Here is a 14,373-nt window from a genome sequence, read left to right on the forward strand (position 1 = left end):
TATTTATATTCCAGGAATTTCTGCTTGTAACTGTACTTTACAACTTTCTAATGATAGAGGATTTCCTCCTTTTACTGTCTTGTAATCCACCACCTTTTGAGTATAAAGACTTGTTTACACCATTAAAGCCTTTCCTGTCCAACATGGGGCTAATGTAGCCACCTAATGCACTCTAGACATTATTTACATGACACTGTCACTTGTTCAAAATAGTGAGGTCTATGACCTCATTGTTACTGAATTTGTTTGTTTTTGTAAAGGTAAAGCTGTGCTAGAAATTGAGCTACAGTTAGCCAAACATGGAACGAATCTTGTCCAGTGGTTTCTATGTTCCGGAGAAAAGAAATTAGCTCTTTAAACTCCATCCTCCAAGCTTCTCTTGCCATCTTCCAAGCGTTCAACCAACACAAGTTTGCTTTCACATTCATTTTCTTCTTTGTATTATTCTATTTGCTTTGCCTTTTCTTCTTCCATGTGCTTGTGGCTGGTGGAAGGACATATTTATGATGCCAAGGAACTGGAATATAGATATCAAACACTGGTTCCTGCTTGGCTTCTTATCACAAACCTATTAGCATATATGCTGTTCATCCTCTGCGATCTTGGATTCCACTGCTATCGCCACCAGTGAGGTTTCCTTGTTTTCCAAGGACTGGACACACCACAACATAGAAGAGAATGCACAAAATACTGTAATGTAGCACACACCTTCTCACATTGGGTTAACTATACTCCTGAGTCCTGTCATGTAACTAAGTCATTGATGGTTAGCCCTTATAATAAATAAAAGCCTTGAAGATTCATGCAACCTTTGCCTCCTTCCAAAAGTCCTTGCACTGGTTGAGATGAGGTACTGTCTCAGTGTGGTTCCTTCTTTCCTTTACTGTCCTTTACTGTCCAGCTCCAGACCAAGCTCTAAGCCTAGTTCCAGGCAGGAATGACAACATAATGGGCAGTTTAGCTTCTGGTGCTGGCAGCTGACTGATCGCTCTCTTGCTTACTGATAATAGCCACATATTCCAGATTTCATTTTCCACTCACTTGCTTATTATCATCTTTTTCTTTCCCATACATGCACACTTTTGTAGATGAAGGGCCTAGGTAGGGTAAGGCTGTTTTTTCTAGAAATTTTGCTTTTTTATATATAAAAAGAATTAGAGGACTTTTACAACTTTACATCAATGACTAACTCTTCAGAGAAATGAAGGGGGATCACTGTACAGTATTTTTTTGTGTGTGTAATGCCAAACTTTTCTCTTATCTCCATTTATAGCACTCATTTTATAGTAACATAATACATTCCATCTTCCTTGCAGCTTAAATAGCTGTCACCCGTATTTACCTTACGTTGTCTTTTTATTTTGAAGATCCACATGCAGTGATTTTTCCCTCCATATGCAGGAATTGATGTATGTCTTTTGTGCTGAACAACTACAGATGGCTTATTTGGAAGAATAGATCAAAGCAAAGCGAACAATAGGGAAAAAATGGAATTCAATGAGTGAGATAAGTCATAAAACAGAAGTGCACTAGAAATTATGATATAGATTTCATAATGTGTCCAAAAATTACACATAAACTCATGTTTCAAAAAAAATAAGTGTGCTTTTGAAGATGGGGAAAAAGAACTACTTTTCTTTCATTCAATGCTTCATTTATCACCAATTGGATGAGATCTTTTTATTTTTATTTTTTAAATCTATATTTACTCCCCCTTTCCACCCAGCATGGGCAAGCAAAGCATAACACCTGATCACTAAATCCATCTAGATGACAAAGCAAAGTCGATCCAAGCTGAGATCCATTTTCAGCCATGGTAATTTTGGTAATTTTGGTCTACCAAACTAATATAATATGGTGACTGTAAGAAAGAAAATTGGATAAAGTGAAAAATATGTACTGTTGGAAAGATGGGATATAAATCTGTCCAGAGTTTTGTTTGTTAAGATGGGCATCCATATAAGTCTTTTAAATAAATAAATAAATCTATATTCTTCAGTATGTCTTTACTCTCTGAAAGACTCCTCAGGTCGCTTTTTATTTCAGTTCCCCATAATCAGTCCTACTAAACAGGTCTACAAAATTCATTATCTACCACACTGCAAACAGACTACAAGTTACATAGTAAATCATTTTTTCATGCCACCGTGGACTGCAGAAACATGAGTGATCTAAAACATCTGTCAGATCTCATTACATACTTTTGTGTGTGTGTGTGTGTGTATGTATGTTTTTATTATTTTTTTAAAATATAAACATTCCAACTTCCCTTAAACAGTGTGTGGTCTGGGCACAAATATCTCTGTGCAATAATAACCATCAAAATTTACAACAGTATTCATTACATTGATATTAATTCTCTGATTTTACAATCATAGTATTGAAAATGGTAAACGTATTCATTTCTCTCCTCTACGGAGAGGGGCGGCATACAAATCCAATAAATTATTATTATTATTATTATTATTATTATTATTATTATTATTATTATTTACATATCTTCTGTTGTGATTCAGCCTGAGGCTCCTCAGGGCCCGGTTGGAGCTCTGCTGGATCCATGCCCAGAGGAGGAGGACAGTGAACAGGAGGGGGAGGACCAGGCAGACGGGGGAGAGGAACGTCAGGAAGAGGAGGAGGGAGAGCAGCCTGAGACCCCCGGGGGGGGCCTCTCCCCAGCTAGTAGCCTGGATTCATTGGATGAAGACGCACAGGCTATAATCGACATGAGGCAGCGACGTGCAGCTCAAAGACAGGGCCAATTAGAAAGGTATTTCCATCCCTGAATTGGCAACAGCTGGGTTTGGGTGTGGTTCTCCTCAGCAGGGTTGAAAAGGCAGGCTCACCCTTACAGTCTTGTGGAGAGTTATCAACTGGGAGTCCTGTGACCTTGCTTCGATTCTTGGCGTCTCTGATCTTGGCTTGTGGCCTAGAAGTCTGGAAGACTTGGGGGAGGCGTGGGTTTTATTATCTCCAGTGTTATTTTTGCCAGCAAGAATCCTGTTTTATTGCCTGGCCTTCGTGAAACCTCTGTGAAGCTTCATAGTGTTCCTGTCTGTAAGAACAGTTTTTGTTACCTGTGTTTGCTTTCAAGTATATAAACTGCCTTTGCTTTTTACCAGTGTGTCTGGATACTCTTTTTGGTTGGTGTTGGCATCTGGGGGGACCCAGACAGAACATCTTATAATAAGTATATAATAATAATCCTAAACATAATAATCTTAATACTTATAATATTAACAATCATATTGGTTACATATCTATGTTAACTTATTTTCTACTCTTTACTGATCCCCTTTTTATTTTCAACTTCCATTTTTATTCTTTAGCCATCAATAAAATAATTGCCATATCATATTATATTAAGTTTGTTCTTTCTCCTTACTTGCAAACGTTAGTCTATTCAATTCTGCACAGTCTAATACTGTATTTTCCTAATCACATTCTCATCAGTAGGGATCTCTTCACTTTTCCAGTTTTGTCAGGAACAAATTGTGCCAAATAAATCTAATTTCATTCTTCTTCTGGTTTCATTTGAATTTTACATCCCATAATTTCTTCTATTCCCTAACTTTTTCCCAGAATTTCCTTGCGTGTGAACAGGTACACCATATGTGGTAAAATGTTCCAGGTTTGTTACTGCATTTTCAATATTCCGAGGACAGGTTTGGAAACATTTTGGGCAATCTCGCTGGTGGCAGATGCAATCGGTTTTACATTTTACATAAATTTTCTTTATAGAGTACTGCCATTGTAAGTTTGTAATTTATTTCCCATAATTTATCTCATCGCTCCAATTCAATATTATATCCAAAATTTCTTGCCCAACTAATCATTGAGAAAATTTGATGTTTCTTTACTTGCTATCCCATCAGATACACAATTAGAATCATTTTATAAATTGGCAACCCTCCTCATGACACTCAAGACAACGTGCTGAAGAGCCAAAGCATTTGAGGACCCCAACTGCCTTAGAAAAAGTGCCACAATACAATGCTTCACTTCTAATGCATGGAGATGGACGAACTCACTGACTCAATTAAGGGAAACAAAATCACGGAATCAAAAGGAACATGGCAAAAATGGCATGAATGGGTTCAAAAGAGAAGAAACAATATAATAAGAAGCAACAGTACAATGGAAACAATCTACAGCAACCTTGTAAAAAGTTTTATTTACCAGTTATTGAATATAATAAATATTAGAATATAAAAGTATGAAATATAACGTATATAATGGAATGTAACAGGTAAAAATCTATTATAAGAATTTTAATACAGATGGTTTATAATCTGTAAAACAGAATAATGTGTGATTTGAACTATATGTGAAAACTCAATAAAGAAATTTATAATAAACAATGCTTCACTTCTGAACAGAGATATACAGAACATACATTTTTGTTGTTTCTGAAGCATTTTTTTTTCATAACAGTTGAGCTCAGCAAAATAAAATAAAGTAGCACATCAGTGTGCAGCTGCAGTAAAAATAACAAACACGGCAAATTCCATTCAAGGATAAGAAATCCAAATAAAATTCTCAGGGTATCAATGTTTTTTATGGTAAGATCATATTTGGAACACTATACAATTCTGGTTGCCACTTTTCTAAAGGACATAATAGAGATGGTAAATATGCAAAGACAACATTATGGTAAAAAGTTAATACTGTAAATAGCTTGTCCCCAAATTGAGGCTTCCTCATCCACAGCAACTAACTGGAATACAAAATTACTGGAAAAACCAATTAAGAGCCAGATGTGTGAATAATTAGTTTCAGGTCCCAGAAAGCTGTGCAATCTAACACTTTTTAGGTTACTTTTTGATTCAGAGTCATATGCTGCTGTCAATCTAAGCAGTACCAACATTAAAAATTCCAATTTTTTAGAGGATAAGTTAGAAACCAAACATTAAAGAGGAGAAATCTAAAAATAGACACTAAAACTCACCATCTAATCTCCTACAGTACATTGACACCTAATAACAGATTGCAGGCAGTATAACTAATGTATTTAAAACATCACTCACAGACTAGGGAAGATAAATAGACTTAATATATGTGGTCTAAACCAGAAGGGATTCACGTTTCAAACGAAATACTGTTTTAACTGAAATCACCAAATGCAGAAAGACAAACATTTTGTTTGCATATCACCATCTACTGATCCTGTCTACATATTATGTCGCATTATATGACCATATGTAATCTTTGAATTTCTGAAAGACATAAATGGGTTGATACATCACACACACCCAGGCCAGATTGTTTCAATGCCAATAGTCTCAATACTGTACAATGACATCATCTATCCACAAATCAATTACACGCCAAATCAAAACTTCTGGTTGCTCTCCAGAAAATTGTTTTTTCTTCTCCCTTGATTTGATTTGGTGATAAAACAAATCTCTTTTGATTTGTTTATCACTTAGAAATGGTAGAATTCACAAAATCCCTGAAATTGCTCTACTCATTATAGCTAGCAAGAAGCTGAAGGACAAACAGGTTGAGTTGATTCTGTGCTGGATGGATTGGCAATCCAACATATTGTTGAGAGGCAGAGTTTACTGAGAAAACTCAGTGGAGCGGTCAGGAACAGGATTACCGCTTCATTAATAGACTGGAAAATGTGGGGGACTACAGACATAAGCAAAGAAACATGTATCTGCTTCCATACTCATAGTACTATAATAATGTTCCAACTATTCTAAGTATAGTACTATAATACTGTTCCAACTATTCTAAGTAGAGTCACTGAGAAGAAGTATTGAGACTTGCACAGTGCTTTCAGATTGCTGGATCAAAGTGTATTTTAGTGGCCAAAGCTCTAATCTAATTTAACATGCAGTAATATAACCTGGGAGTGCAACTTTCTTGACAAGAATGTTTGCTTTGCTTTGCACCTATGGTCTTCGGTTTACTACTCTTTGAAATGTCCCAATGTTAAGAAAAAAGAAAAAAGAAAATAAGAATGAAAGATTTGTAATACAGTCTTTCCAATTTATACCAATTAAGGTAGCTGGTAGAAATTTAAATAGTAGATGTTTTACTATATAAACTGAAGGAAAGTTTTTAAACCCCTATTCTTGCAAAACTAGCATTACATGGGTAGAAATATGGGTTTTTTTCCTGGATTTAGTAACTGGAAATTTTGACTAGTTTTATTATTACATTGCTCTAGTTGGCAGTATCTGGTGGATTTTAGTTGATTTTGGAAAGCTAAACAGGATGTTAGAAAAGGCAAAGAAACATTTTGGAAAAAGGCAACCACTTTTAAATTCATAAAACTCATGGATGTCACCAAAGATTGAGCTGAACTCAAGAAAAAATTTACATTACATTGGTGTAATCATTTTCTCCTAATATTTGTTTTTAAAGCAGAATTGTCGGTAGCTTAATAAACTTTCATAAAATGAATGAATCTTAACCAGAACTAGACAAATAGCATAACTGTTAAAACAGGAGTTCACTAAATTATTCTGGATACAATATGAAAATAATAGCTAAAGCTTATTTTAACAAGCATTTAAAATGTAAGAATTGTTCCTGATACTCTTTTTAAAACTGTAATTTAATGAAATATATCACAAATACTGCATTTTAATTGTATTTTTAAAAACTTTCTTGCACCAAAAATACTCAAAGAAAGTAATTCCTATGCAGAAACTTAAATAATAGGCATTTGTGGTAAATTAAATCAAAATGGATCACTTCAGCACCTCTGAATGTGGTCAGATTCAAGCAAGCTGTCCTTGAAATTTTGAACTTCTTTTGCAAAGGCATCCCTACTCTTATTTTTCTAATAGCGTGGAAGCATGCATTAAGCTGAATATAGAATACTTTATATTTAGTGTTGTAATCCCATTGATGGAATGGCATCTGCTATTAGAAGAGATTTTCCTACAACAGCATCTTCTAAGCAGTTTTACTTATATGCTAAGCCACTGGTGACTTAACTGCCATTTATGACCATTCAAATGTATTAATTTATCTTATGATATAATCTCCCCCCAAATCTCTTTCCTTTTCACCTTCCTCATCTCCTATTTACTTTGTTACCACAAAGATGATCATCATGATAATTACTGCATACTAAATGAGATGCAATATCTGATGGTATTCTTCGAAGACTGAAATAATACAAGTGGCTTTACATCCAGGCCTGAGGTTAGATTATTTGTTGAATCCCTGGTGGTTTGTTTTTGAAAGCCACCTGTGATTTGTTGAGGGAATATTAGCTTTTGTCCATTTTAATTGTGCAAGCTTCCCAGAATAATTTGAGAATAAGGTGGCCTTCCAAATTTAACTAACAAAGTAAGTTGCTCTTACTAAGACAACACTTAATGTTGTAACAAGGCGCTTGTTTGTGAATTTAAAATCAGACTTCTATTTTACATTCAATAACTTTATTTATTCCCCACAATATTGATCATGGCAATATTCAAGGTCATTGGTAAGATTTAACAAATAATACCCTCAATGCTGTCAAACTATTTACTAAGTCTGCTCTACTATTACTACTAGTTTTTTCTCATCATTTCTATCACTCACTTCCTCCCACTTATGACTGTATGACTGTAACTTGTTACTTGTATCCTAAGATTTTTATTAATATTGATTGTTTCCTCATTGTTTATTTGACCCCTATGACAATCATTAAGTGTTGTACCTCATGATTCTTGATTAATGTCTCTTTTTCTTTTATGTACACTGAGAGCATATGCATCAAAGACAAATTCCTTGTGTGTCCAATCATACTTGGCCAATAAAGAATTCTATAAATTAATTATATTGAATTAATATTGATAAAGTGTGCTAGCAAGATCCTTGCTTTAATTAATACTTTCCTCATTTACTTTTATCTTTTAAAATTTTATCTTTTAAAATTCCTAAATCAATAAAACTCAGGAACAGAGTTGTTTTACATTTTTCTTTTAGAAAATACAACTGCTATTTGTAAACTGATTGTATTATGATTGTTAATTCATCCAGTCGGTCCAGAAGACATTAAAAGTAGCTAACAACAAAAATTATAACATCCTATAGATTTTCATAAAATTTATAGAATTATCAATGTGCTGGTTGTCAAATAATAATTTCATCATAAACCAGCTTGGAAAATGTGTTCCATAATTATAACAAAGATGTATATGCAGTAGTTAATAAGTTAAATGTCTTTCATACCTTTATATTGTTATAAACATAAATATAATATCAGATTATAAAGACATTAAAGCCAAGGCTATGTGCATCTGAATTTTAAACCCCAATGATCCAAGCACTAAAGAACTACTCAATAAATTCAAATTTGTTTATAGTAATCATTAATTCTACTTCTGAATATCATTAATTGTGATTTAGTAAGAAATCTATAAGAAATATACTTGACAATATGCTGTCAAAAACCATTTATTATTAAACTAGGATATGTAAATAAATACTACTTCAATCTATGTCTGCAAAAAATCTATGTTTGCAAAAAATGTACTCAAAACGGTAGCATATCCTCAATGGTTTTGCAGCCAATCCTAGCTCTCTAAGAAATTGGTCCATATGAGATAACACATATTTATTATCATGCGTTTTACAAATTAAACTTGTAAGCTATTAATAGTTATTTATTTCTGTTCTACAAATGATAGTATCTTTGGCAAACCCTGTTTCTGTTATTTTAGGCATGAATTTCTTAGAGCTTTTGATGCACTCTAATGCAATAAGGATTTCTTTATGGGTTTTGCAGAATATTTTTTCTCCACGATTGCACAAGTCACTGCCAGGCTAATAGCTTTTCATTCATTAACAAAACACACAGAGAAGGCATAGTAGATGCATAAAACATTTCAATATTCCTAATAGTTCTTGAACTTCAGGCAATCCTTGAGCATTGAAATATAAAATGTTTGGTTAGCAAATGGTTTAACTGAAAAGATTGTTGCAGTGCTCAGAGAGACAAATCAAGGAATTACTTTACGGTTAGAAAAGTCTCAGCATAAATGGGAAAATCTGTAAAGTTACCAGATGTCCTTATTTTAAATCATATCATTTATGTTCATTGTGTGAAACAGGATTAATGTGCTGCTCCCCATCCATACAAGATTGTCATCAGATTGTGAGAAAGAAGGCAAGAAATTAAAGTTTTAGCAGGAAATATAATTCAACATGCTAAAAGTGAATAAAGTTTTTAGGTAAATGCTGGTTATATAGTTCATTATAAGCGTATTTTTTTAGCAACAGATCTTAGTACTTGCCACTGACTTCAGACTTTTTTTTACAGTAGTATGATTTTTTGGGGGGGGAATATGATGTGATTTGTTCTGATTTTTCTGATAATGACCACCTGCCTAAATAATCTCTCTGATAAACATCATATTACAGTCTCTAAATTAATCAGAATGATGGGGAAATCTGAGCATAATTAAGAATGTTAGAAGTTTCATTTTGCCAGATGGAATAGGCAGAATTTGTAGTATGTAGTATCATTTGAGGACCTGTATACTGCACGAGTCAAAAAGAGGGCGGGTAAAATATTTACTGACCCCTCACATCCTGGACACAAATTGTTTCAACTCCTACCCTCAAAACGTCGCTACAGAGCACTGCACACCAAGACAACTAGACACAAGAACAGTTCTTTTTCCCAAACGCCATTACTCTACTAAACAAATAATTCCCTCAACACTGTCAGACTTTCTACTAAATCTGCACTTCTATTCTACTAGTTTTTCTCATCATTCCTATCACCCATTTCCTCCCATGTTGACTGTATGACTATAACTTGTTGCGTATGTCCTAAGATTTTTATTAATATTGCTTCTTCATTGCTTATTTGACCCCTATGACAATCATTAAGTGTTGTACCACATGATTCTTGACAAATGTATATTTTATTTTATGTACGTTGAGAGCATATGCACCAAGACAAATTCCTTGTGTGTCCAATCACACTTGGCCAATAAAATTCTATTCTATTCTATTCTATTTAGAGTAGATAATCATAGTAGCCAGAATTTCAGTATTCTTGAAATGTATCATCAAATATAAGGAGAATATTGATATTGAATCCCTGCCTATTACCAAATTCAAACTATAGAGCAAAACAGGATTCCTCCTACAGTCACTATCACAGCTATGGGAGACAAACTGAATTTTGAAAGATACTTGTGAAGTATTTATGGTTGGTTGCACAGTCAGTCTGATGTTTAGACTGAATTTGGCACCCCTTGAGTCCTTCCCCAGGTCCTAGGATAGGCAAATTTTGCTGTTTGGTCAAGGAGTTAAAATTATTGTCACAGCATGGAAAGCTAACTTTTGGAGCTGAATGATGGTTATTTTGTCAATACTGGTGGTGCAATCAATCAAATTTCATATTTATTAGGAATAATTCCTAATTAAGGCTTGGAAGTTCATCTTTTGTATTATAGTTTATAATGCTGCATTTACTGTTGGTTGCTCTATGCTTCAAGTTAATTTTTTAAATTAATGTATAGATATAGCTATATTTCTTACGTCAAGCACTTCTTGAAATCCTCTGCTACTGTATATGAGCAAAAACATATCTCTACAGACGTTCTTTGTGTAATCAGACAAAAAGCCAAGATGAAAAATTTGCTCTGGATTATTATTTATCTCCATGTAGTCTACAAAAGATTCTTGCACGTTTTAAAACAGATGCACTTCCTGACTGACCTTTACAAGGCACCAAACTGGGAAACCCATAAAATATTTACATCCCTTCTCCTTCACAAGCTTATCATGTATCATAAACATTGTTCATATTTAACTTTCCTTTTGGCTAGCTCTACAGAATATAATTCTTCTGTATACTAAATGGCCTGCTTAAAACAACAACAACAAAAAAGATTCAAATGTGCAGACCTAAGGATATTTTACCTTAAGACTGTTAAATTTAGCCATATCAAGTTGACTGTAGGTTTTTTACTTCCTTATTTAATCTTCATTAATGTTTCACATTTGTGATCATATATATATATAAAACTAGAAATAAATCTAATAATGGTGAAGCAGTTAGGACAAGAGAGGAATGAAACCAAAATGTAAGTGTTTGTACAGTATTTATGCCCTTGCTGATATTAAGAATTATTTGTTAAGATGAGTGGCTATATAAAATTCTTAAGTAAATGTGTAAGACTCAGGGATGAATACAGAATTTCCTAAAAGAGAATTTACAAAAGCACTCCTGTCTAAATACATCCCAGTCTAGTTAAATTAACTTGCCCTTAAGAGTCAAAATAGCATAAAATAGAATAAAATTCAGTGAGACTCTTCCCCATTAGATTGCTAAAATCGATTGCGTACTGCAAAATTATATTCTTCCCTAGGTAGGAAGCTTTACTCAATTGTGGCTCCATTCGTAGTTTTTTAAATATTTTTTCAATTTATTTTTTCAATTTCTATTATCTTAGACATACAGTACTTCTGTTACACAAAATGCAAAATGATCTTATAGATGTATTTTATGCTTAATGGGAATAAGATTAAACAATAATTCAGAGATTTACTGTTTCAGATTGAACAGCATCTGCCTAATGCTATTCTTTTCTTTTCCTTCCTTCATCCATCCATCCATCTATCCATCCATCCATCCATCCAAGTTACAGTTTTCTGCAACTTTAAAAACTATTCAAGAAAAATAATTCCCTCATACTGAAATTCTCAGGGAAGTTCCAAATTCTTTCTCATTATTCATCAGTCCAATTTTCTTTCGGCTGCAGTACTAAACTCTTAGTTCAACTTCATGTTCCAAACTTTTAATCTGTTCCTTCCTGCTTGCAGAATCCTATAGTAAAGGTGCTGTTTTCCTTTTAATAATATATCAATTATTGTTCAGAAAAATTAAAGTTATGACCTTTAAGTCAAAAGAAATTAGGCAAGCTTACCGTTACACCAAAGAAGCTGGTCTGATTCATTGCATCCAAGAAAATCTTTCCAAGTTCTTTGTTGGTATAGTTAAAGTCTTCAATTTTTTGGTTTCTGTTGGTGGCATTAAGAATCTTCATTGCCTGCTGCAGTGTTTTGGCAATTACCCATATTCCATCATAAGCAAAGCCATGGAACTTACTTGGCTCAACATTTCCACGCCTTTGATCATACTCCTCTTCATACTGCTGTGGCGTCTGTTTTAAGAATATGAAAAGTGATTCCCTTTTAGTATACTAAAAGTCCAAATATGTATTGAGTCTGAAGGTAAAACTACAATTAAAATCTTTGTATGTTCTTTGAAGTTGTATGAATCTCAAGAAACATAATTAAGGGGAGAAATACAAACTAAGGGAATTGCAATATTTTATTATTTATCTACCTACACTATTTTACTATTTTATATGGTACCCCAAAACACATATTATAAATAATTACACTCCAAACTTAATGGACAGGCTAAAATATACAAGAGAAAGAATTAGGGAACCACATGTATGCATTTCAGGTTTAGTTATATAATGATATTAGAACAAAAAGGATGAGTTTTACCTAAGATACTTATAAAGAACTAGTGCCAAAAAAACAGAGTATTAGTCTCTTTGCCCAAGATTTGGTTTATAACTAAGCATTTTTATTATGCATGAGTACATTTTCCCACTGTAATATTCCACAAATATATTTTAAAGATTTTTTGTTCTTTTCTTAGCTGGTAAAACATACCTACTTGAAATAAGACAGATTTACACAGTCAAATATTCCCATATTTATCTAAAATAGCCAGTTACTCATGCAGATTCAAATGTCTAATTTTCTTCCCTATCACTTCTATAAAATAAAATTGCTTTTAGAGCTGGTTTAGACATTATAACTCATGGAATAGTTGCATAGTAATTCATGAGATCAAACTGCAGTAAAACAATGTCCTGCTAATAACAATGTCAGCTGTAAAGCCAAAAGACTTTTGAAACGCCTGGAAACACCGAGGCACTTGGGGCGGTGGCCAGTGGGAGTGGCTGCTGTCTTGGGGGGGACGCCCAGCAGAAGCTTTAAGAACGTTCTGGAGGGAGCCTGCCTGTGTCAGCTGTAAAGCCAAAAGACTTTTGAAACGCCTGGAAACACCGAGGCACTTGGGGCGGTGGCCAGTGGGAGTGGCTGCTGTCTTGGGGGGGGCGCCCAGCAGAAGCTTTAAGAACGTGCTAGAGGGAGCCTGCCTGTGTCAGCTGTAAAGCCAAAAGACTTTTGAAACGCCTGGAAACGCCTGGAAACACCGAGGCACTTTGGGCGGTGGCCAGTGGGAGTGGCTGCTGTCTTGGGGGGGGGGCGCCCAGCAGAAGCTTTAAGAACGTGCTAGAGGGAGCCTGCCTGTGTCAGCTGTAAAGCCAAAAGACTTTTGAAATGCCTGGAAACGCCTGGAAACACCGAGGCACTTGGGGCGGTGGCCAGTGGGAGTGGCTGCTGTCTTGGGGGGGGGCGCCCAGCAGAAGTTTTAAGAACGTGCTGGAGGGAGCCTGTTTGTGTCAGCTGTAAAGCCAAAAGACTTTTGAAACGCCTGGAAACACCAAGGCACTTGGGGCGGTGGCCAGTGAGAGTGGCTGCTGTCTTGGGGGGGCGCCCAGCAGAAGCTTTAAGAACGTGCTGGAGGGAGCCTGCCTGTGTCAGCTGTAAAGCCAAAAGACTCTTGAAACGCCTGGAAACACCGAGGCACTTGGGGCGGTGGCCAGTGGGAGTGGCTGCTGTCTTGGGGGGGGAGCCCAGCAGAAGCTTTAAGAACATGCTGGAGGGAGCCTGCCTGTGTCAGCTGTAAAGCCAAAAAGACTCTTGAAACGCCTGGAAACGCCTGGAAACACCGAGGCACTTGGGGCGGTGGCCAGTGGGAGTGGCTGCTGTCTTGGGGGGGGGGCCAGCAGAAGCTTTAAGAACGTGCTGGAGGGAGCCTGTTTGTGTCAGCTGTAAAGCCAAAAGACTTTTGAAACGCCTGGAAACGCCTGGAAACACCGAGGCACTTGGGGCGGTGGCCAGTGGGAGTGGCTGCTGTCTTGGGGGGGGAGCCCAGCAGAAGTTTTAAGAACGTGCTGGAGGGAGCCTGCCTGTGTCAGCTGTAAAGCCAAAAAGACTCTTGAAATGCCTGGAAACGCCTGAAACCACTGAGGCACTTGGGGCGGTGGCCAGTGGGAGTGGCTGCTGTCTTGGGGGGGGCACCCAGCAGAAGCTTTAAGAAGGTGCTGGAGGGAGCCTGCCTGTGTCAGCTGTAAAGCCAAAAGACTTTTGAAACGTCTGGAAACACCGAGGCATTTGGGGCAGTGGCCAGTGGGAGTGGCTGCTGTCTTGGGGGGGAGCCCAGCAGAAGCTTTAAGAACGTGCTGGAGGGAGCCTGCCTGTGTCAGCTGCAAAGCCAAAAGACTCTTGAAACGCCTGGAAACGCCTGGAAACACCGAGGCA

At 36.0% G+C, this 14,373-nt stretch overlaps 1 protein-coding gene across 1 annotated transcript in view; it reads right to left on the reverse strand.

The window, feature by feature from the left end:
• GABBR2 (gamma-aminobutyric acid type B receptor subunit 2) overlaps positions 1–14,373 on the reverse strand; it is a 399,353-nt gene that overhangs the window by 244,151 nt on the left and 140,829 nt on the right. The window contains exon 7 of the mRNA XM_070747060.1: positions 11,892–12,128. Coding sequence (XP_070603161.1) covers positions 11,892–12,128 — 237 coding nt within the window. The remainder of the gene's footprint in view (positions 1–11,891; positions 12,129–14,373) is intronic.

Source organism: Erythrolamprus reginae, chromosome 3 (assembly GCF_031021105.1).
Source record: "Erythrolamprus reginae isolate rEryReg1 chromosome 3, rEryReg1.hap1, whole genome shotgun sequence".
Classification (NCBI taxonomy): domain Eukaryota; kingdom Metazoa; phylum Chordata; class Lepidosauria; order Squamata; family Dipsadidae; genus Erythrolamprus; species Erythrolamprus reginae.